Consider the following 25,858-nt stretch of genomic DNA (forward strand, 5'->3'; position numbering starts at 1 on the left):
TGTAGTTGTGGGTAGGGTAGTTTAGTGCTGGGTTGGATGATGTAGTTGTGGGTTGGGTGGTACAGTGCTGGGTAGGGTAGTGTAGTGCTGGGTTGGGTGATGTAGTTGTGGGTTGGGTGGTGTAGTTGTGGGTAGGGTAGTTTAGTGCTGGGTTGGGTGATGTAGTTGTGGGTTGGGTGGTACAGTGCTGGGTAGGGTAGTGTAGTGCTGGGTTGGGTGGTGTAGTTGTGGGTTGGGTGGTGTAGTTGTGGGTAGGGTAGTTTAGTGCTGGGTTGGGTGATGTAGTTGTGGGTTGGGTGGTACAGTGCTGGGTAGGGTAGTGTAGTGCTGGGTTGGGTGGTGTAGTTGTGGGTAGGGTAGTTTAGTGCTGGGTTGGGTGATGTAGTTGTGGGTTGGGTGGTACAGTGCTGGGTAGGGTAGTGTAGTGCTGTGTTGGGTGGTGTAGTTGTGGGTTGGGTGGTGTAGTTGTGGGTAGGGTAGTTTAGTGCTGGGTTGGGTGATGTAGTTGTGGGTTGGGTGGTACAGTGCTGGGTAGGGTAGTGTAGTGTAGTGCTGGGTTGGGTGGTGTAGTTGTGGGTAGGGTAGTTTAGTGCTGGGTTGGGTGATGTAGTTGTGGGTTGGGTGGTACAGTGCTGGGTAGGATAGTGTAGTGCTGGGTTGGGTGGTGTAGTTGTGGGTAGGGTAGTTTAGTGCTGGGTTGGGTGATGTAGTTGTGGGTTGGGTGGTACAGTGCTGGGTAGGGTAGGGTAGTGTAGTGCTTGGTTGGGTGGTGTAGTTGTGGGTAGGGTAGTTTAGTGCTGGGTTGGGTGATGTAGTTGTGGGTTGGGTGGTACAGTGCTGGGTAGGGTAGTGTAGTGCTGGGTTGGGTGGTGTAGTTGTGGGTTGGGTGGTGTAGTTGTGGGTAGGGTAGTTTAGTGCTGGGTTGGGTGATGTAGTTGTGGGTTGGGTGGTACAGTGCTGGGTAGGGTAGTGTAGTGCTGGGTTGGGTGGTGTAGTTGTGGGTTGGGTGGTGTAGTTGTGGGTAGGGTAGTTTAGTGCTGGGTTGGGTAGTGTAGTGCTGGGTAGGGTAGTGTAGTGCTGGGTAGGGTAGTGTAGTGCTGGGTAGGGTAGTGTAGTGCTGGGTTGGGTGGTGTAGTTGTGGGTTGGGTGGTGTAGTTGTGGGTAGGGTAGTTTAGTGCTGGGTTGGGTGATGTAGTTGTGGGTTGGGTGGTACAGTGCTGGGTAGGGTAGTGTAGTGCTGGGTTGGGTGGTGTAGTTGTGGGTAGGGTAGTTTAGTGCTGGGTTGGGTGATGTAGTTGTGGGTTGGGTGGTACAGTGCTGGGTTGGGTGGTGTAGTTGTGGGTAGGGTAGTTTAGTGCTGGGTTGGGTGATGTAGTTGTGGGTTGGGTGGTACAGTGCTGGGTAGGGTAGTGTAGTGCTGGGTTGGGTGGTGTAGTTGTGGGTTGGGTGGTGTAGTTGTGGGTAGGGTAGTTTAGTGCTGGGTTGGGTGATGTAGTTGTGGGTTGGGTGGTACAGTGCTGGGTAGGGTAGTGTAGTGCTGGGTTGGGTGGTGTAGTTGTGGGTTGGGTGGTGTAGTTGTGGGTAGGGTAGTTTAGTGCTGGGTTGGGTGATGTAGTTGTGGGTTGGGTGGTACAGTGCTGGGTAGGGTAGTGCTGGGTTGGGTGGTGTAGTTGTTGGTTGGGTGGTACAGTGCTGGGTAGGATAGTGTAGTGCTGGGTTGGGTAGTTTAGTGCTGGGTTGGGTGATGTAGTTGTGGGTTGGGTGGTACAGTGCTGGGTAGGGTAGTGTAGTGCAGTGCTGGGTAGGGTGGTGTAGTAGTGGGTTGGGTGGTGTAGTTGTGGGTAGGGTAGTTTTAGTGCTGGGTTGGGTGATGTAGTTGTGGGTTGGGTGGTACAGTGCTGGGTAGGGTAGTGTAGTGCTGGGTTGGGTGGTGTAGTTGTGGGTAGGGTAGTTTAGTGCTGGGTTGGGTGATGTAGTTGTGGGTTGGGTGGTACAGTGCTGGGTAGGGTAGTGTAGTGCTGGGTTGGGTGGTGTAGTTGTGGGTTGGGTGGTACAGTGCTGGGTAGGGTAGTGTAGTGCTGGGTTGGGTGGTACAGTGCTGGGTAGGGTAGTTTAGTGCTGGGTTGGGTGATGTAGTTGCGGGTTGGGTAGTGTAGTGCTGGGTTGGGTGATGTAGTTGTGGGTTGGGTGGTACAGTGCTGGGTAGGGTAGTGTAGTGTTGGGTGGTACAGTGCTGGGTTGGGTGGTATAGTTGTGGGTTGGGTGGTGTAGTTGTGGGTAGGGTAGTTTAGTGCTGGGTTGGGCGATGTAGTTGTGGGTTGGGTGGTACAGTGCTGGGTAGTGTAGTGCTGGGTTGGGTGGTGTAGTTGCGGGTTGGGTGGTACAGTGCTGGGTAGTGTAGTGCTGGGTTGGGTGGTGTAGTTGCGGGTTGGGTGGTACAGTGCTGGGTTGGGTGGTACAGTGCTGGGTTGGGTGGTATAGTTGTGGGTAGGGTAGTTTAGTGCTGGGTTGGGTGATGTAGTTGTGGGTTGGGTGGTACAGTGCTGGGTAGTGTAGTGCTGGGTTGGGTGGTGTAGTTGCGGGTTGGGTGGTGTAGTTGTGGGTAGGGTAGTTTAGTGCTGGGTTGGGTGATGTAGTTGTGGGTTGGGTGGTACAGTGCTGGGTAGTGTAGTGCTGGGTTGGGTGGTGTAGTTGCGGGTTGGGTGGTGTAGTTGTGGGTAGGGTAGTTTAGTGCTGGGTTGGGTGATGTAGTTGTGGGTTGGGTGGTACAGTGCTGGGTAGTGTAGTGCTGGGTTGGGTGGTGTAGTTGCGGGTTGGGTGGTGTAGTTGTGGGTAGGGTAGTTTAGTGCTGGGTTGGGTGATGTAGTTGTGGGTTGGGTGGTACAGTGCTGGGTAGTGTAGTGCTGGGTTGGGTGGTGTAGTTGCGGGTTGGGTGGTGTAGTGTTCACTCTAGGCTGTTTTAGCAGGGCGCCGCACCCTGCCCGTTTTTTAGCAGACAAAACCTGCCCTGCCCCTTTTGCGGCGCCCTGCTAGAACAGCCGCCCGCTTCCTGCCCTCCCGGGGTGTATAGATGACGTGCGCATGCGCGCGGCATCCATTCACGCATTGGGAGAGAGCTGGGGGAAGCCCACCCCAACAGTGACGTCGCTGGCCACAGACGCTCTCTATAGTAGCGTCTGTGGGCCGCACCGCCCCCTAAAATGACGTGGGCATGGCCATGCCCCCTAATTTGCGCGGCCCCCGTAGTCCGGCGCCATGCCCCTTTTCACTCCTAGAGTGAACACTAGTGGTGTAGGTCTGGGTTGGGTAGTACATATGAGTTTTCTAACATTATCTTTGGCAGGAATTCATTCAAAAATGTCTGGAAACGGATCCCAGCAAACGTCCCACCGCCCGGGAGCTTCTCTTCCACCAGGCTCTGTTCGAGGTTCCATCCCTGAAACTGCTGGCAGCGCACTGCATCGTGGGTCATCAGCGTAAGCAACACTGCCCCCCACTCTCATTGTTTCCAGTCAGGGGAACCTCAGTATAGACCCTCCTGCAATGTTCCCAGGGTGTACAGGACAGCGGGGGACGGGTGACAGCGTTACCCCTTATCTGTAGGGCACAGGAATACAGCAGGTATAGGGTGTCACAGGACAGCGGGGGACAGGTGACAGCGTTACCCCTTATCTGTAGGACACAGGAATACAGCAGGTATAGGGTGTCACAGGACAGAGGGGGATGGGTGACAGCGTTACCCCTTATCTGTAGGACACAGGAATACAGCAGGTATAGGGTGTCACAGGACAGCGGGGGACGGGTGACAGTGTTACCCCTTATCTGTAGGACACAGGAATACAGCAGGTATAGGGTGTCACAGGACAGCGGGGGACGGGTGACAGCGTTACCCCTTATCTGTAGGGCACAGGAATACAGCAGGTATAGGGTGTCACAGGACAGCGGGGGACGGGTGACAGCAATACCCCTTATCTGTAGGGCACAGGAATACAGCAGGTATAGGGTGTCACAGGACAGCGGGGGACGGGTGACAGCGTTACCCCTTATCTGTAGGGCACAGGAATACAGCAGGTATAGGGTGTCACAGGACAGCGGGGGACGGGTGACAGCAATACCCCTTATCTGTAGGGCACAGGAATACAGCAGGTATAGGGTGTCACAGGACAGCGGGGGACGGGTGACAGCGTTACCCCTTATCTGTAGGGCACAGGAATACAGCAGGTATAGGGTGTCACAGGACAGCGGGGGACGGGTGACAGCAATACCCCTTATCTGTAGGGCACAGGAATACAGCAGGTATAGGGTGTCACAGGACAGCGGGGGACGGGTGACAGCGTTACCCCTTATCTGTAGGACACAGGAATACACCAGGTATAGGGTGTCACAGGACAGCGGGGGACGGGTGACAGCGTTACCCCTTATCTGTAGTACACAGGAATACGGCAGGTATAGGGTGTCACAGGACAGCGGGGGACGGGTGACAGCGTTACCCCTTATCTGTAGGACACAGGTATACAGCAGGTATAGGGTGTACAGGACAGCGGGGGACGGGTGACAGCGTTACCCCTTATCTGTAGGGCACAGGAATACAGCAGGTATAGGGTGTCACAGGACAGCGGGGGACGGGTGACAGCGTTACCCCTTATCTGTAGGACACAGGAATACAGCAGGTATAGGGTGTCACAGGACAGCGGGGGACGGGTTACAGCGTTACCCCTTATCTGTAGGACACAGGAATACAGCAGGTATAGGGTGTCACAGGACAGCGGGGGACGGGTGACAGCGTTACCCCTTATCTGTAGGACACAGGAATACAGCAGGTATAGGGTGTCACAGGACAGCGGGGGATGGGTGACAGCGTTACCCCTTATCTGTAGGACACAGGAATACAGCAGGTATAGGGTGTCACAGGACAGCGGGGGACGGGTGACAGCGTTACACCTTATCTGTAGGGCACAGGAATACAGCAGGTATAGGGTGTCACAGGACAGCGGGGGATGGGTGACAGCGTTACCCCTTATCTGTAGTACACAGGAATACAGCAGGTATAGGGTGTCACAGGACAGCGGGGGACGGGTGACAGCGTTACACCTTATCTGTAGGGCACAGGAATACAGCAGGTATAGGGTGTCACAGGACAGCGGGGGATGGGTGACAGCGTTACCCCTTATCTGTAGGACACAGGAATACAGCAGGTATAGGGTGTCACAGGACAGCGGGGGACGGGTGACAGCGTTACCCCTTATCTGTAGGGCACAGGAATACAGCAGGTATAGGGTGTCACAGGACAGCGGGGGACGGGTGACAGCGTTACCCCTTATCTGTAGGACACAGGAATACAGCAGGTATAGGGTGTCACAGGACAGCGGGGGACGGGTGACAGCGTTACCTCTTATCTGTAGGACACAGGAATACAGCAGGTATAGGGTGTTACAGGACAGCGGGGGATGGGTGACAGCGTTACCCCTTATCTGTAGGACACAGGAATACAGCAGGTATAGGGTGTCACAGGACAGCGGGGGACGGGTGACAGCGTTACCCCTTATCTGTAGGGCACAGGAATACAGCAGGTATAGGGTGTCACAGGACAGCGGGGGATGGGTGACAGCGTTACCCCTTATCTGTAGGGCACAGGAATACAGCAGGTATAGGGTGTCACAGGACAGCGGGGGACAGGTGACAGCGTTACCCCTTATCTGTAGGACACAGGAATACAGCAGGTATAGGGTGTCACAGGACAGCGGGGGACGGGTGACAGCGTTACCCCTTATCTGTAGGACACAGGAATACAGCAGGTATAGGGTGTCACAGGACAGCGGGGGACGGGTGACAGCGTTACCCCTTATCTGTAGGACACAGGAATACAGCAGGTATAGGGTGTCACAGGACAGCGGGGGACGGGTGACAGCATTACCCCTTATCTGTAGGACACAGGAATACAGCAGGTATAGGGAGTACAAGACAGCGGGGGACGGGTGACAGCGTTACCCCTTATCTGTAGGACACAGGAATACAGCAGGTATAGGGTGTCACAGGACAGCGGGGGACGGGTGACAGCGTTACCCCTTATCTGTAGGACACAGGAATACAGCAGGTATAGGGTGTCACAGGACAGCGGGGGACGGGTGACAGCATTACCCCTTATCTGTAGGACACAGGAATACAGCAGGTATAGGGAGTACAAGACAGCGGGGGACGGGTGACAGCGTTACCCCTTATCTGTAGGACACAGGAATACAGCAGGTATAGGGTGTCACAGGACAGCGGGGGACGGGTGACAGCGTTACCCCTTATCTGTAGGACACAGGAATACAGCAGGTATAGGGGTGTCACAGGACAGCGGGGGACGGGTGACAGCGTTACCCCTTATCTGTAGGACACAGGAATACAGCAGGTATAGGGGTGTCACAGGACAGCGGGGGACGGGTGACAGCGTTACCCCTTATCTGTAGGGCACAGGAATACAGCAGGTATAGGGTGTCACAGGACAGCGGGGGACGGGTGACAGCGTTACCCCTTATCTGTAGGACACAGGAATACAGCAGGTATAGGGTGTCACAGGACAGCGGGGGACGGGTGACAGCGTTACCCCTTATCTGTAGGACACAGGAATACAGCAGGTATAGGGTGTCACAGGACAGCGGGGGACGGGTGACAGCGTTACCCCTTATCTGTAGGACACAGGAATACAGCAGGTATAGGGTGTCACAGGACAGCGGGAGAGTGGTGACAGCGTTACCCCTTATCTGTAGGACACAGGTATACAGCAGGTATAGGGTGTACAGGACAGCGGGGGACGGGTGACAGCGTTACCCCTTATCTGTAGGACACAGGAATACAGCAGGTATAGGGTGTCACAGGACAGCGGGGGACGGGTGACAGCGTTACCCCTTATCTGTAGGGCACAGGAATACAGCAGGTATAGGGTGTCACAGGTCAGCGGGGGACGGGTGACAGCGTTACCCCTTATCTGTAGAACACAGGAATACAGCAGGTATAGGGTGTCAGAGGACAGCGGGGGACGGGTGACAGCGTTACACCTTATCTGTAGAACACAGGAATACAGCAGGTATAGGGTGTCAGAGGACAGCGGGGGACGGGTGACAGCGTTACACCTTATCTGTAGGACACAGGAATACAGCAGGTATAGGGTGTCACAGGACAGCGGGGGACGGGTGACAGCGTTACCCCTTATCTGTAGGGCACAGGAATACAGCAGGTATAGGGTGTCACAGGTCAGCGGGGGACGGGTGACAGCGTTACCCCTTATCTGTAGAACACAGGAATACAGCAGGTATAGGGTGTCAGAGGACAGCGGGGGACGGGTGACAGCGTTACACCTTATCTGTAGGACACAGGAATACAGCAGGTATAGGGTGTCACAGGACAGCGGGGGACGGGTGACAGCGTTACCCCTTATCTGTAGGGCACAGGAATACAGCAGGTATAGGGTGTCACAGGTCAGCGGGGGACGGGTGACAGCGTTACACCTTATCTGTAGGACACAGGAATACAGCAGGTATAGGGTGTCACAGGACAGCGGGGGACGGGTGACAGCGTTACCCCTTATCTGTAGGACACAGGAATACAGCAGGTATAGGGGTGTCACAGGACAGCGGGGGACGGGTGACAGCGTTACCCCTTATCTGTAGGGCACAGGAATACAGCAGGTATAGGGTGTCACAGGTCAGCGGGGGACGGGTGACAGCGTTACTCCTTATCTGTAGGACACAGGAATACAGCAGGTATAGGGTGTACAGGACAGCGGGGGACGGGTGACAGCGTTACCCCTTATCTGTAGGACACAGGAATACAGCAGGTATAAGGTGTCACAGGACAGCGGGGGACGGGTAACAGCGTTACCCCTTATCTGTAGGACACAGGAATATAGCAGGTATAGGGTGTACAGGACAGCGGGGGACGGGTGACAGCGTTACCCCTTATCTGTAGGACACAGGAATACAGCAGGTATAGGGGTGTCACAGGACAGCGGGGGACGGGTGACAGCGTTACCCCTTATCTGTAGGACACAGGAATACAGCAGGTATAGGGGTGTCACAGGACAGCGGGGGACGGGTGACAGCGTTACCCCTTATCTGTAGGGCACAGGAATACAGCAGGTATAGGGTGTCACAGGACAGCGGGGGACGGGTGACAGCGTTACCCCTTATCTGTAGGACACAGGAATACAGCAGGTATAGGGTGTCACAGGACAGCGGGGGACGGGTGACAGCGTTACCCCTTATCTGTAGGACACAGGAATACAGCAGGTATAGGGTGTCACAGGACAGCGGGGGACGGGTGACAGCGTTACCCCTTATCTGTAGGACACAGGAATACAGCAGGTATAGGGTGTCACAGGACAGCGGGAGACGGGTGACAGCGTTACCCCTTATCTGTAGGACACAGGAATACAGCAGGTATAGGGTGTCACAGGACAGCGGGAGACGGGTGACAGCGTTACCCCTTATCTGTAGGACACAGGAATACAGCAGGTATAGGGTGTCACAGGACAGCGGGGAACGGGTGACAGCGTTACCCCTTATCTGTAGGACACAGGAATACAGCAGGTATAGGGGTGTCACAGGACAGCGGGGGACGGGTTACAGCGTTACCCCTTATCTGTAGGACACAGGAATACAGCAGGTATAGGGTGTACAGGACAGCGGGGGACGGGTGACAGCGTTACCCCTTATCTGTAGGGCACAGGAATACAGCAGGTATAGGGTGTCACAGGACAGCGGGGGACTGGTGACAGCGTTACCCCTTATCTGTAGGACACAGGAATACAGCAGGTATAGGGTGTCACAGGACAGCGGGGGATGGGTGACAGCGTTACCCCTTATCTGTAGGACACAGGAATACAGCAGGTATAGGGTGTCACAGGACAGCGGGGGACAGGTGACAGCGTTACCCCTTATCTGTAGGACACAGGAATACAGCAGGTATAGGGTGTCACAGGACAGCGGGGGACGGGTGACAGCATTACCTCTTATCTGTAGGACACAGGAATACAGCAGGTATAGGGTGTTACAGGACAGCGGGGGATGGGTGACAGCGTTACCCCTTATCTGTAGGGCACAGGAATACAGCAGGTATAAGGTGTACAGGACAGCGGGGGACGGGTGACAGCGTTACCCCTTATCTGTAGGACACAGGAATACAGCAGGTATAGGGTGTCACAGGACAGCGGGGGACGGGTGACAGCGTTACCCCTTATCTGTAGGACACAGGAATACAGCAGGTATGGGGTGTCACAGGACAGCGGGGGACGGGTGACAGCGTTACGCCTCATCTGTAGGACACAGGAATACAGCAGGTATAGGGTGTCACAGGACAGCGGGGGACAGGTGACAGCGTTACCCCTTATCTGTAGGACACAGGAATACAGCAGGTATAGGGTGTCACAGGACAGCGGGGGACGGGTGACAGCATTACCTCTTATCTGTAGGACACAGGTATACAGCAGGTATAGGGTGTCACAGGACAGCGGGGGACGGGTGACAGCGTTAAGCCTCATCTGTAGGACACAGGAATACAGCAGGTATAGGGTGTCACAGGACAGCGGGGGACAGGTGACAGCGTTACCCCTTATCTGTAGGACACAGGAATACAGCAGGTATAGGGTGTCACAGGACAGCGGGGGACGGGTGACAGCGTTACCCCTTATCTGTAGGACACAGGAATACAGCAGGTATAGGGTGTCACAGGACAGCGGGGGACGGGTGACAGCGTTACCCCTTATCTGTAGGACACTGGAATACAGCAGGTATAGGGGTGTACAGGACAGCGGGGGACGGGTGACAGCGTTACGCCTCATCTGTAGGACACAGGAATACAGCAGGTATAGGGTGTCACAGGACAGCGGGGGACGGGTGACAGCGTTACCCCTTATCTGTAGGACACAGGTATACAGCAGGTATAGGGTGTCACAGGACAGCGGGGGACGGGTGACAGCGTTACCCCTTATCTGTAGGACACAGGAATACAGCAGGTATAGGGTGTCACAGGACAGCGGGGGACGGGTGACAGTGTTACCCCTTATCTGTAGGACACAGGTATACAGCAGGTATAGGGTGTCACAGGACAGCGGGGGACAGGTGACAGCGTTACCCCTTATCTGTAGGACACAGGAATACAGCAGGTATAGGGTGTCACAGGACAGCAGGGGATGGGTGACAGCGTTACCCCTTATCTGTAGGACACAGGAATACAGCAGGTATAGGGGTGTCACAGGGCAGCGAGGGACGGGTGACAGCGTTACCCCTTATCTGTAGGGCACAGGAATACAGCAGGTATAGGGTGTCACAGGACAGCGGGGGACGGGTGACAGCGTTACCCCTTATCTGTAATGCACAGGTATACAGCAGGTATAGGGGTGTACAGGACAGCGGGGGACAGGTGACAGCGTTACCCCTTATCTGTAGGACACAGGAATACAGCAGGTATAGGGTGTCACAGGACAGCGGGGGACAGGTGACAGCGTTACCCCTTATCTGTAGGACACAGGAATACAGCAGGTATAGGGGTGTCACAGGACAGCGGGGGACGGGTGACAGCGTTACACCTTATCTGTAGGACACAGGAATACAGCAGGTATAGGGTGTCACAGGACAGCGGGGGACGGGTGACAGCGTTACCCCTTATCTGTAGGACACAGGAATACAGCAGGTATAGGGTGTCACAGGACAGCGGGGGACAGGTGACAGCGTTACCCCTTATCTGTAGGACACAGGAATACAGCAGGTATAGGGTGTCACAGGACAACGGGGGACGGGTGACAGCGTTACCCTTTATCTGTAGGACACAGGAATACAGCAGGTATAGGGTGTCACAGGACAGCGGGGGACAGGTGACAGCGTTACCCCTTATCTGTAGGACACAGGAATACAGCAGGTATAGGGTGTCACAGGACAGCGGGGGACGGGTGACAGCGTTACCCCTTATCTGTAGGACACAGGAATACAGCAGGTATAGGGTGTCACAGGACAGCGGGGGACGGGTGACAGCGTTACCCTTTATCTGTAGGACACAGGAATACAGCAGGTATAGGGTGTCACAGGACAGAGGGGACGGGTGACAGCGTTACCCCTTATCTGTAGGACACAGGAATACAGCAGGTATAGGGTGTCACAGGACAGCGGGTGACGGGTGACAGCGTTACCCCTTATCTGTAGGACACAGGAATACAGCAGGTATAAGGTGTACAGGACAGCGGGGGACGGGTGACAGCGTTACCCCTTATCTGTAGGACACAGGAATATAGCAGGTATAGGGTGTACAGGACAGCGGGGGACGGGTGACAGCGTTACCCCTTATCTGTAGGACACAGGAATACAGCAGGTATAGGGTGTTACAAGACAGCGGGGGACGGGTGACAGTGTTACCCCTTATCTGTAGGACACAGGAATACAGCAGGTATAGGGTGTCACAGGACAGCGGGGGACGGGTGACAGCGTTACCCCTTATCTGTAGGACACAGGAATACAGCAGGTATGGGGTGTCACAGGACAGCGGGGGACGGGTGACAGCGTTACGCCTCATCTGTAGGACACAGGAATACAGCAGGTATAGGGTGTCACAGGACAGCGGGGGACGGGTGACAGCGTTACCCCTTATCTGTAGGACACAGGAATACAGCAGGTATAGGGTGTCACAGAACAGCGGGGGACGGGTGACAGCGTTACCCCTTATCTGTAGGGCACAGGAATACAGCAGGTATAGGGTGTACAGGACAGCGGGGGACGGGTGACAGCGTTACCTCTTATCTGTAGGACACAGGAATACAGCAGGTATAGGGTGTCACAGGACAGCGGGGGATGGGTGACGGCGTTACCCCTTATCTGTAGGACACAGGAATACAGCAGGTATAGGGTGTCACAGGACAGCGGGGGACGGGTAACAGCGTTACCCCTTATCTGTAGGACACAGGAATACAGCAGGTATAGGGTGTCACAGGACAGCGGGGGACGGGTGACAGCGTTACCCCTTATCTGTAGGACACTGGAATACAGCAGGTATAGGGGTGTACAGGACAGCGGGGGACGGGTGACAGCGTTACCCCTTATCTGTAGGACACAGGAATACAGCAGGTATAGGGGTGTCACAGGACAGCGGGGGATGGGTGACGGCGTTACCCCTTATCTGTAGGACACAGGAATACAGCAGGTATAGGGGTGTCACAGGACAGCGGGGGATGGGTGACGGCGTTACCCCTTATCTGTAGGTCACAGGAATACAGCAGGTATAGGGTGTCACAGGACAGCAGGGGACGGGTAACAGCGTTACCCCTTATCTGTAGGACACAGGTATACAGCAGGTATAGGGTGTCACAGGACAGCGGGGGACGGGTGACAGCGTTACCCCTTATCTGTAGGACACAGGAATACAGCAGGTATAGGGTGTCACAGGACAGCGGGGGACGGGTGACAGCGTTACCCCTTATCTGTAGGACACAGGAATACAGCAGGTATAGGGTGTCACAGGACAGCAGGGGACGGGTGACAGCGTTACCCCTTATCTGTAGGACACAGGTATACAGCAGGTATAGGGTGTCACAGGACAGCGGGGGACGGGTGACAGCGTTATCCCTTATCTGTAGGACACAGGAATACAGCAGGTATAGGGTGTCACAGGACAGCGGGGGACGGGTGACAGCGTTACCCCTTATCTGTAGGACACAGGAATACAGCAGGTATAGGGTGTCACAGGACAGCGGGGGACGGGTGACAGCGTTACCCCTTATCTGTAGGGCACAGGAATACAGCAGGTATAAGGTGTCACAGGACAGCGGGGGACGGGTGACAGCGTTACCCCTTATCTGTAGGGCACAGGAATACAGCAAGTATAGGGTGTCACAGGACAGCGGGGGACGGGTGACAGCGTTACCCCTTATCTGTAGGACACAGGTATACAGCAGGTATAGGGTGTCACAGGACAGCAGGGGACGGGTGACAGCGTTACCCCTTATCTGTAGGACACAGGAATACAGCAGGTATAGGGTGTCACAGGACAGCAGGGGACGGGTGACAGCGTTACCCCTTATCTGTAGGACACAGGAATACAGCAGGTATAGGGTGTCACAGGACAGCGGGGGACGGGTGACAGCGTTACCCCTTATCTGTAGGGCACAGGAATACAGCAGGTATAGGGTGTCACAGGACAGCGGGGGACGGGTGACAGCGTTACCCCTTATCTGTAGGACACAGGAATACAGCAGGTATAGGGTGTCACAGGACAGCGGGGGACGGGTGACAGCGTTACCCCTTATCTGTAGGGCACAGGAATACAGCAGGTATAGGGTGTCACAGGACAGCGGGGGACAGGTGACAGCGTTACCCCTTATCTGTAGGACACAGGAATACAGCAGGTATAGGGTGTCACAGGACAGCGGGGGACGGGTGACAGCGTTACCCCTTATCTGTAGGACACAGGAATATAGCAGGTATAGGGTGTCACAGGACAGCGGGGGACGGGTGACAGCGTTACCCCTTATCTGTAGGGCACAGGAATACAGCAGGTATAGGGTGTCACAGGACAGCGGGGGACAGGTGACAGCGTTACCCCTTATCTGTAGGACACAGGAATACAGCAGGTATAGGGTGTCACAGGACAGCGGGGGACGGGTGACAGCGTTACCCCTTATCTGTAGGACACAGGAATATAGCAGGTATAGGGTGTCACAGGACAGCGGGGGACGGGTGACAGCGTTACCCCTTATCTGTAGGACACGGGAATACAGCAGGTATAGGGTGTCACAGGACAGCGGGGGACGGGTGACAGTGTTACACCTTATCTGTAGGACACAGGAATACAGCAGGTATAGGGTGTCACAGGACAGCGGGGGACGGGTGACAGCGTTACCCCTTATCTGTAGGACACAGGAATACAGCAGGTATAGGGTGTACAGGACAGCGGGGGATGGGTGACAGCGTTACTCCTTATCTGTAGGACACAGGAATACAGCAGGTATAGGGTGTCACAGGACAGCGGGGGATGGATGACAGCGTTACCCCTTATCTGTAGTACACAGGAATACAGCAGGTATAGGGTGTCACAGGACAGCGGGGGACGGGTGACAGCGTTACCCCTTATCTGTAGGACACAGGAATACAGCAGGTATAGGGGTGTCACAGGACAGCGGGGGACGGGTGACAGCGTTACCCCTTATCTGTAGGACACAGGAATATAGCAGGTATAGGGTGTCACAGGACAGCGGGGGACGGGTGACAGCGTTACCCCTTATCTGTAGGACACAGGAATACAGCATGTATAGGGTGTCACAGGACAGCGGAGGACAGGTGACAGCGTTACCCCTTATCTGTAGGACACAGGAATACAGCAGGTATAGGGTGTCACAGGACAGCGGGGGACGGGTGACAGCGTTACCCCTTATCTGTAGGACACAGGAATACAGCAGGTATAGGGTGTCACAGGACAGCGGGGGACAGGTGACAGCGTTACCCCTTATCTGTAGGACACAGGAATACAGTAGGTATAGGGTGTCACAGGACAGCGGGGGACGGGTGACAGCATTACCTCTTATCTGTAGGACACAGGAATACAGCAGGTATAGGGTGTTACAGGACAGCGGGGGATGGGTGACAGCGTTACCCCTTATCTGTAGGGCACAGGAATACAGCAGGTATAAGGTGTACAGGACAGCGGGGGACGGGTGACAGCGTTACCCCTTATCTGTAGGACACAGGAATACAGCAGGTATAGGGTGTCACAGGACAGCGGGGGACGGGTGACAGCGTTACCCCTTATCTGTAGGACACAGGAATACAGCAGGTATGGGGTGTCACAGGACAGCGGGGGACGGGTGACAGCGTTACGCCTCATCTGTAGGACACAGGAATACAGCAGGTATAGGGTGTCACAGGACAGCGGGGGACAGGTGACAGCGTTACCCCTTATCTGTAGGACACAGGAATACAGCAGGTATAGGGTGTCACAGGACAGCGGGGGACGGGTGACAGCATTACCTCTTATCTGTAGGACACAGGTATACAGCAGGTATAGGGTGTCACAGGACAGCGGGGGACGGGTGACAGCGTTAAGCCTCATCTGTAGGACACAGGAATACAGCAGGTATAGGGTGTCACAGGACAGCGGGGGACAGGTGACAGCGTTACCCCTTATCTGTAGGACACAGGAATACAGCAGGTATAGGGTGTCACAGGACAGCGGGGGACGGGTGACAGCGTTACCCCTTATCTGTAGGACACAGGAATACAGCAGGTATAGGGTGTCACAGGACAGCGGGGGACGGGTGACAGCGTTACCCCTTATCTGTAGGACACTGGAATACAGCAGGTATAGGGGTGTACAGGACAGCGGGGGACGGGTGACAGCGTTACGCCTCATCTGTAGGACACAGGAATACAGCAGGTATAGGGTGTCACAGGACAGCGGGGGACGGGTGACAGCGTTACCCCTTATCTGTAGGACACAGGTATACAGCAGGTATAGGGTGTCACAGGACAGCGGGGGACGGGTGACAGCGTTACCCCTTATCTGTAGGACACAGGAATACAGCAGGTATAGGGTGTCACAGGACAGCGGGGGACGGGTGACAGTGTTACCCCTTATCTGTAGGACACAGGAATACAGCAGGTATAGGGTGTCACAGGACAGCGGGGGACGGGTGACAGTGTTACCCCTTATCTGTAGGACACAGGTATACAGCAGGTATAGGGTGTCACAGGACAGCGGGGGACAGGTGACAGCGTTACCCCTTATCTGTAGGACACAGGAATACAGCAGGTATAGGGTGTCACAGGACAGCAGGGGATGGGTGACAGCGTTACCCCTTATCTGTAGGACACAGGAATACAGCAGGTATAGGGGTGTCACAGGGCAGCGAGGGACGGGTGACAGCGTTACCCCTTATCTGTAGGGCACAGGAATACAGCAGGTATAGGGTGTCACAGGACAGCGGGGGACGGGTGACAGCGTTACCCCTTATCTGTAATGCACAGGTATACAGCAGGTATAGGGGTGTACAGGACAGCGGGGGACAGGTGACAGCGTTACCCCTTATCTGTAGGACACAGGAATACAGCAGGTATAGGGTGTCACAGGACAGCGGGGGACAGGTGACAGCGTTACCCCTTATCTGTAGGACACAGGAATACAGCAGGTATAGGGGTGTCACAGGACAGCGGGGGACGGGTGACAGCGTTACACCTTATCTGTAGGACACAGGAATACAGCAGGTATAGGGTGTCACAGGACAGCGGGGGACGGGTGACAGCGTTACCCCTTATCTGTAGGACACAGGAATACAGCAGGTATAGGGTGTCACAGGACAGCGGGGGACAGGTGACAGCGTTACCCCTTATCTGTAGGACACAGGAATACAGCAGGTATAGGGTGTCACAGGACAACGGGGGACGGGTGACAGCGTTACCCTTTATCTGTAGGACACAGGAATACAGCAGGTATAGGGTGTCACAGGACAGCGGGGGACAGGTGACAGCGTTACCCCTTATCTGTAGGACACAGGAATACAGCAGGTATAGGGTGTCACAGGACAGCGGGGGACGGGTGACAGCGTTACCCCTTATCTGTAGGACACAGGAATACAGCAGGTATAGGGTGTCACAGGACAGCGGGGGACGGGTGACAGCGTTACCCTTTATCTGTAGGACACAGGAATACAGCAGGTATAGGGTGTCACAGGACAGAGGGGACGGGTGACAGCGTTACCCCTTATCTGTAGGACACAGGAATACAGCAGGTATAGGGTGTCACAGGACAGCGGGTGACGGGTGACAGCGTTACCCCTTATCTGTAGGACACAGGAATACAGCAGGTATAGGGTGTCACAGGACAGCGGGGGACGGGTGACAGCTTTACCCCTTATCTGTAGGACACAGGAATACAGCAGGTATAGGGTGTCACAGGACAGCGGGGGACGGGTGACAGCGTTACCCCTTGTCTGTAGTACACAGGAATACAGCAGCTACAGGGTGTCACAGGACAGCGGGGGACGGGTTACAGCGTTACCCCTTATCTGTAGGACACATGAATACAGCAGGTATAGGGTGTCACAGGACAGCGGGGGACGGGTGACAGCGTTACCCCTTATCTGTAGGACACAGGAATACAGCAGGTATAAGGTGTACAGGACAGCGGGGGACGGGTGACAGCGTTACCCCTTATCTGTAGGACACAGGAATATAGCAGGTATAGGGTGTACAGGACAGCGGGGGACGGGTGACAGCGTTACCCCTTATCTGTAGGACACAGGAATACAGCAGGTATAGGGTGTTACAAGACAGCGGGGGACGGGTGACAGTGTTACCCCTTATCTGTAGGACACAGGAATACAGCAGGTATAGGGTGTCACAGGACAGCGGGGGACGGGTGGCAGCGTTACCCCTTATCTGTAGGACACAGGAATACAGCAGGTATGGGGTGTCACAGGACAGCGGGGGACGGGTGACAGCGTTACGCCTCATCTGTAGGACACAGGAATACAGCAGGTATAGGGTGTCACAGGACAGCGGGGGACGGGTGACAGCGTTACCCCTTATCTGTAGGACACAGGAATACAGCAGGTATAGGGTGTCACAGAACAGCGGGGGACGGGTGACAGCGTTACCCCTTATCTGTAGGGCACAGGAATACAGCAGGTATAGGGTGTACAGGACAGCGGGGGACGGGTGACAGCGTTACCTCTTATCTGTAGGACACAGGAATACAGCAGGTATAGGGTGTCACAGGACAGCGGGGGATGGGTGACGGCGTTACCCCTTATCTGTAGGACACAGGAATACAGCAGGTATAGGGTGTCACAGGACAGCGGGGGACGGGTGACAGCGTTACCCCTTATCTGTAGGACACAGGAATACAGCAGGTATAGGGTGTCACAGGACAGCGGGGGACGGGTAACAGCGTTACCCCTTATCTGTAGGACACAGGAATACAGCAGGTATAGGGTGACACAGGACAGCGGGGGACGGGTGACAGCGTTACCCCTTATCTGTAGGACACTGGAATACAGCAGGTATAGGGGTGTACAGGACAGCGGGGGACGGGTGACAGCGTTACCCCTTATCTGTAGGACACAGGAATACAGCAGGTATAGGGGTGTCACAGGACAGCGGGGGATGGGTGACGGCGTTACCCCTTATCTGTAGGACACAGGAATACAGCAGGTATAGGGGTGTCACAGGACAGCGGGGGATGGGTGACAGCGTTACCCCTTATCTGTAGGTCACAGGAATACAGCAGGTATAGGGTGTCACAGGACAGCAGGGGACGGGTAACAGCGTTACCCCTTATCTGTAGGACACAGGTATACAGCAGGTATAGGGTGTCACAGGACAGCGGGGGACGGGTGACAGCGTTACCCCTTATCTGTAGGACACAGGAATACAGCAGGTATAGGGTGTCACAGGACAGCGGGGGACGGGTGACAGCGTTACCCCTTATCTGTAGGACACAGGAATACAGCAGGTATAGGGTGTCACAGGACAGCGGGGGACGGGTGACAGCGTTACCCCTTATCTGTAGGACACAGGTATACAGCAGGTATAGGGTGTCACAGGACAGCGGGGGACGGGTGACAGCGTTATCCCTTATCTGTAGGACACAGGAATACAGCAGGTATAGGGTGTCACAGGACAGCGGGGGACGGGTGACAGCGTTACCCCTTATCTGTAGGACACAGGAATACAGCAGGTATAGGGTGTCACAGGACAGCGGGGGACGGGTGACAGCGTTACCCCTTATCGTAGGGCACAGGAATACAGCAGGTATAAGGTGTCACAGGACAGCGGGGGACGGGTGACAGCGTTACCCCTTATCTGTAGGGCACAGGAATACAGCAAGTATAGGGTGTCACAGGACAGCGGGGGACGGGTGACAGCGTTACCCCTTATCTGTAGGACACAGGTATACAGCAGGTATAGGGTGTCACAGGACAGCGGGGGACGGGTGACAGCGTTACCCCTTATCTGTAGGACACAGGAATACAGCAGGTATAGGGTGTCACAGGACAGCAGGGGACGGGTGACAGCGTTACCCCTTATCTGTAGGACACAGGAATACAGCAGGTATAGGGTGTCACAGGACAGCGGGGGACGGGTGACAGCGTTACCCCTTATCTGTAGGGCACAGGAATACAGCAGGTATAGGGTGTCACAGGACAGCGGGGGACGGGTGACAGCGTTACCCCTTATCTGTAGGACACAGGAATACAGCAGGTATAGGGTGTCACAGGACAGCGGGGGACGGGTGACAGCGTTACCCCTTATCTGTAGGGCACAGGAATACAGCAGGTATAGGGTGTCACAGGACAGCGGGGGACAGGTGACAGCGTTACCCCTTATCTGTAGGACACAGGAATACAGCAGGTATAGGGTGTCACAGGACAGCGGGGGACGGGTGACAGCGTTACCCCTTATCTGTAGGACACAGGAATACAGCAGGTATAGGGTGTCACAGGACAGCGGGGGACGGGTGACAGCGTTACCCCTTATCTGTAGGACACAGGAATACTGCAGGTATAGGGGTGTACAGGACAGCGGGAGAGTGGTGACAGCGTTACCCCTTATCTGTAGGACACAGGAATACAGCAGGTATAGGGTGTCACAGGACAGCGGGGGACGGGTGACGGCGTTACCCCTTATCTGTAGGACACAGGAATACAGCAGGTATAGGGTGTCACAGGACAGCGGGGGACGGGTGACGGCGTTACCCCTTATCTGTAGGACACAGGAATACAGCAGGTATAGGGTGTCACAGGACAGCGGGGGACGGGTGACAGCGTTACCCCTTATCTGTAGGGCACAGGAATACAGCAGGTATAGGGTGTCACAGGACAGCGGGGGACGGGTGACAGCGTTACCCCTTATCTGTAGGACACAGGAATACAGCAGGTATAGGGTGTCACAGGACAGCGGGGGACGGGTGACAGCGTTACCCCTTATCTGTAGGGCACAGGAATACAGCAGGTATAGGGTGTCACAGGACAGCGGGGGACGAGTGACAGCGTTACCCCTTATCTGTAGGACACAGGAATACAGCAGGTATAGGGTGTCAGAGGACAGCGGGGGACGGGTGACAGCGTTACCCCTTATCTGTAGTACACAGGAATATAGCAGGTATAGGGTGTCACAGGACAGCGGGGGACGGGTGACAGCGTTACACCTTATCTGTAGGACACAGGAATACAGCAGGTATAGGGTGTCACAGGACAGCGGGGGACGGGTGACAGCGTTACCCCTTATCTGTAGGACACAGGAATACAGCAGGTATAGGGTGTCACAGGACAGCGGGGGACGGGTGACAGCGTTACCCCTTATCTGTAGGACACAGGAATACAGCAGGTATAGGGGTGTCACAGGACAGCGGAGGACGGGTGACAGCGTTACCCCTTATCTGTAGGACACAGGAATACAGCAGGTATAGGGTGTCACAGGACAGCGGGGGACGGGTGACAGCGTTACCCCTTATCTGTAGGACACAGGAATACAGCAGGTATAGGGTGTCACAGGACAGAGGGGATGGGTGACAGCGTTACCCCTTATCTGTAGGACACAGGAATACAGCAGGTATAGGGTGTCACAGGACAGCGGGGGACGGGTGACAGCGTTACCCCTTATCTGTAGGACACAGGAATACAGCAGGTATAGGGTGTCACAGGACAGCAGGGGACGGGTGACAGCGTTACCCCTTATCTGTAGGACACAGGAATACAGCAGGTATAGGGGTGTCACAGGACAGCGGGGGACGGGTGACCGCGTTACCCCTTATCTGTAGGACACAGGAATACAGCAGGTATAGGGTGTCACAGGACAGCGGGGGACGGGTGACAGCGTTACCCCTTATCTGTAGGACACAGGAATACAGCAGGTATAGGGTGTCACAGGACAGCGGGGGACGGGTGACAGCGTTACCCCTTATCTGTAGGACACAGGAATACAGCAGGTATAGGGGTGTACAGGACAGCGGGGGACGGGTGACAGCGTTACCCCTTATCTGTAGGGCACAGGAATACAGCAGGTATAGGGTGTCACAGGACAGCGGGGGACGAGTGACAGCGTTTCCCCTTATCTGTAGGACACAGGAATACAGCAGGTATAGGGTGTCACAGGACAGCGGGGGACGGGTGACAGCGTTACCCCTTATCTGTAGGACACAGGAATACAGCAGGTATAGGGTGTCACAGGACAGAGGGGATGGGTGACAGCGTTACCCCTTATCTGTAGGACACAGGAATACAGCAGGTATAGGGTGTCACAGGACAGCGGGGGACGGGTGACAGCGTTACCCCTTATCTGTAGGACACAGGAATACAGCAGGTATAGGGGTGTCACAGGACAGCAGGGGACGGGTGACAGCGTTACCCCTTATCTGTAGGACACAGGAATACAGCAGGTATAGGGGTGTCACAGGACAGCGGGGGACGGGTGACAGCGTTACACCTTATCTGTAGGACACAGGAATACAGCAGGTATAGGGTGTCACAGGACAGCGGGGGACGGGTGACAGCGTTACCCCTTATCTGTAGGACACAGGAATACAGCAGGTATAGGGTGTCACAGGACAGCGGGGGACGGGTGACAGCGTTACCCCTTATCTGTAGGGCACAGGAATACAGCAGGTATAGGGTGTCACAGGACAGCGGGGGACAGGTGACAGCGTTACCCCTTATCTGTAGGACACAGGTATACAGCAGGTATAGGGTGTCACAGGACTGCGGGGGACGGGTGACAGCGTTACCCCTTATCTGTAGGACACAGGAATACAGCAGGTATAGGGGTGTCACAGGGCAGCGAGGGACGGGTGACAGCGTTACCCCTTATCTGTAGGACACAGGAATACAGCAGGTATAGGGTGTCACAGGACAGCGGGGGACGGGTGACAGCGTTACCCCTTATCTGTAGGACACAGGAATACAGCAGGTATAGGGTGTCACAGGACAGCGGGGGACGGGTGACAGCGTTACCCCGTATCTGTAGGACACAGGAATACAGCAGGTATAGGGGTGTCACAGGACAGCGGGGGATGGGTGACAGCGTTACCCCTTATCTGTAGGACACAGGAATACAGCAGGTATAGGGGTGTCACAGGACAGCGGGGGACGGGTGACAGCGTTACCCCTTTTCTCTGACGTCCTAGTGGATGCTGGGAACTCCGTAAGGACCATGGGGAATAGCGGCTCCGCAGGAGACTGGGCACAAAAGTAAAAGCTTTAGGACTACCTGGTGTGCACTGGCTCCTCCCCCTATGACCCTCCTCCAAGCCTCAGTTAGATTTTTGTGCCCGAACGAGAAGGGTGCACACTAGGTGGCTCTCCTGAGCTGCTTAGTGAAAAAGTTTAAGTATAGGTTTTTTATTTTCAGTGAGACCTGCTGGCAACAGGCTCACTGCATCGAGGGACTAAGGGGAGAAGAAGCGAACTCACCTGCGTGCAGAGTGGATTGGGCTTCTTAGGCTACTGGACATTAGCTCCAGAGGGACGATCACAGGCCCAGCCATGGATGGGTCCCAGAGCCGCGCCGCCGGCCCCCTTACAGAGCCAGAAGACAGAAGAGGTCCGGGAAATCGGCGGCAGAAGACGTCCTGTCTTCAATAAGGTAGCGCACAGCACCGCAGCTGTGCGCCATTGCTCTCAGCACACTTCACACTCCGGTCACTGAGGGTGCAGGGCGCTGGGGGGGGGGCGCCCTGAGACGCAATAAAAACACCTTAGATGGCGAAAAATACATCACATATAGCTCCTGGGCTATATGGATGCATTTAACCCCTGCCAGTTTTTCCTTAAAAAAGCGGGAGAAAGGCTGCCGAGAAGGGGGCGGAGCCTATCTCCTCAGCACACAAGCGCCATTTTCCCTCACAGCTCCGCTGGAAGGACGTCTCCCTGACTCTCCCCTGCAGTCCTGCACTACAGAAGCAGGGTAAAACAAGAGGGGGGGCACTAATTTGGCAGATTAATCAATACAGCAGCTATATAAGGGAAAAACACTTATATAAGGTTATCCCTGTATGTATATATATATAAATATATATAGCGCTCTGGTGTGTGCTGGCAAACTCTCCCTCTGTCTCCCCAAAGGGCTAGTGGGGTCCTGTCCTCTATCAGAGCATTCCCTGTGTGTGTGCTGTGTCGGTACGTTGTGTCGACATGTATGAGGAGGAAAATGGTATGGAGGCGGAGCAATTGCCTGTAATAGTGATGTCACCCCCTAGGGAGTCGACACCTGACTGGATGGTCTTATGGAAGGAATTACGTGATAGCGTCAGCACTTTACAAAAGACTGTTGACGACATGAGACAGCCGGCAAATCAGTTATTACCTGTCCAGGCGTCTCAAACACCGTCAGGGGCTCTAAAGCGCCCGTTACCTCAGATGGTCGACACAGACCCAGACACGGACACTGACTCCAGTGTCGACGGTGAGGAAACAAACGTGTTTTCCAGTAGGGCCACACGTTACATGATCACGGCAATGAAGGAGGTTTTGAACATTTCTGATACTACAAGTACCACAAAAAAAGGGTATTATGTGGGGTGTGAAAAAACTACCCGTAGTTTTTCCTGAATCAGATGAATTAAATGAGGTGTGTGATGAAGCGTGGGTTTCCCCCGATAAAAAACTGCTAATTTCTAAAAAATTATTGGCATTATACCCTTTCCCGCCAGAGGTTAGGGCGCGTTGGGAAACACCCCCTAGGGTAGATAAGGCGCTCACACGCTTATCAAAACAAGTGGCGTTACCGTCTCCTGATACGGCCGCCCTCAAGGAGCCAGCTGATAGGAAGCTGGAAAATATCCTAAAAAGTATATACACACATACTGGTGTTATACTGCGACCAGCAATCGCCTCAGCCTGGATGTGCAGTGCTGGGGTGGCTTGGTCGGATTCCCTGACTGAAAATATTGATACCCTGGACAGGGACAGTATATTATTGACTATAGAGCATTTAAAGGATGCATTTCTATATATGCGAGATGTACAGAGGGATATTTGCACTCTGGCATCAAGAGTAAGTGCGCTGTCCATTTCTGCCAGAAGAGGGTTATGGACGCTGCAGTGGTCAGGTGATGCGGATTCCAAACGGCATATGGAAGTATTGCCGTATAAAGGGGAAGAGTTATTTGGGGTTGGTCTATCGTACCTGGTGGCCACGGCAACGGCTGGGAAATCCACCTTTTTACCCCAGGTCACCTCTCAGCAGAAAAAGACACCGTCTTTTCAGGCTCAGTCCTTTCGTCCCCATAAGGGCAAGCGGGCAAAAGGCCACTCATATCTGCCCCGGGGCAGAGGAAGGGGAAAAAGACTGCAGCAGGCAGCCTCTTCCCAGGAACAGAAGCCCTCCCCCGCTTCTGCCAAGTCCTCAGCATGACGCTGGGGCCTTACAAGCGGACTCAGGTACGGTGGGGTGTCGTCTCAATAATTTCAGCGCGCAGTGGGCTCACTCGCAAGTGGACCCCTGGATCCTGCAGGTAGTATCTCAGGGGTACAAATTGGAATTCGAGACGTCTCCCCCTCGCCGGTTCCTGAAGTCTGCTTTACCAACGTCTCCCTCCGACAGGGAGGCGATATTGGAAGCCATTCACAAGCTGTATTCCCAGCAGGTGATAATCAAGGTACCCCTCCTACAACAGGGAAAGGGGTATTATTCCACGCTGTTTGTGGTACCGAAGCCGGACGGCTCGGTGAGACCTATTTTAAATCTGAAATCCTTGAACACTTACATACAAAGGTTCAAATTCAAGATGGAGTCACTCAGAGCAGTGATAGCGAACCTGGAAGAAGGGGACTATATGGTGTCTCTGGACATCAAGGATGCTTACCTCCATGTCCCAATTTGCCCTTCTCACCAAGGGTACCTCAGGTTTGTGGTACAGAACTGTCACTATCAGTTTCAGACGCTGCCGTTTGGATTGTCCACGGCACCCCGGGTCTTTACCAAGGTAATGGCCGAAATGATGATTCTTCTTCGAAGAAAAGGCGTCTTAATTATCCCTTACTTGGACGATCTCCTGATAAGGGCAAGGTCCAGGGAACAGTTAGAGGACGTAGTAGCACTATCTCAAGTAGTACTACGACAGCACGGGTGGATTCTAAATATTCCAAAATCACAGCTGATTCCGACGACGCGTCTGCTGTTCCTAGGGATGATTCTGGACACAGTCCAGAAAAAGGTGTTTCTCCCGGAGGAGAAAGCCAGGGAGTTATCCGAGCTAGTCAGGAACCTCCTAAAACCAGGCCAAGTGTCAGTGCATCAATGCACAAGGGTCCTGGGAAAAATGGTGGCTTCTTACGAAGCGATTCCATTCGGCAGATTCCACGCAAGAACTTTTCAGTGGGATCTGCTGGACAAATGGTCCGGATCGCATCTTCAGATGCATCAGCGGATAACCCTGTCTCCAAGGACAAGGGTGTCCCTCCTGTGGTGGTTGCAGAGTGCTCATCTTCTAGAGGGCCGCAGATTCGGCATTCAGGACTGGGTCCTGGTGACCACGGATGCCAGCCTGAGAGGCTGGGGAGCAGTCACACAGGGAAGAAATTTCCAGGGCTTGTGGTCAAGCATGGAAACGTCATTTCACATAAATATCCTGGAACTAAGGGCCATTTACAATGCCCTAAGTCAAGCAAGGCCTCTGCTTCAGGGTCAGCCGGTGTTGATCCAGTCGGACAACATCACGGCAGTCGCCCACATAAACAGACAGGGCGGCACAAGAAGCAGGAGGGCAATGGCAGAGGTTGCAAGGATTCTTCGCTGGGCGGAAAATCATGTGATAGCACTGTCAGCAGTGTTCATTCCGGGAGTGGACAACTGGGAAGCAGACTTCCTCAGCAGACACGACCTCCACCCGGGGGAGTGGGGACTTC

The 25,858-nt window shown here is 54.7% G+C and overlaps 1 protein-coding gene across 2 annotated transcripts in view; it reads left to right on the forward strand.

Moving 5' to 3' along the window:
• Positions 1 to 25,858, forward strand: part of NRBP1 (nuclear receptor binding protein 1) — a 159,838-nt gene that overhangs the window by 97,200 nt on the left and 36,780 nt on the right. For both annotated transcript variants that reach the window (XM_063914903.1, XM_063914904.1), the window contains one exon: positions 3,344 to 3,476. In XM_063914903.1, coding sequence (XP_063770973.1) covers positions 3,344 to 3,476 — 133 coding nt within the window. The remainder of the gene's footprint in view (positions 1 to 3,343; positions 3,477 to 25,858) is intronic.

The sequence above is a fragment of the Pseudophryne corroboree genome, chromosome 4 (genome assembly GCF_028390025.1).
Source record: "Pseudophryne corroboree isolate aPseCor3 chromosome 4, aPseCor3.hap2, whole genome shotgun sequence".
Taxonomy (NCBI): domain Eukaryota; kingdom Metazoa; phylum Chordata; class Amphibia; order Anura; family Myobatrachidae; genus Pseudophryne; species Pseudophryne corroboree.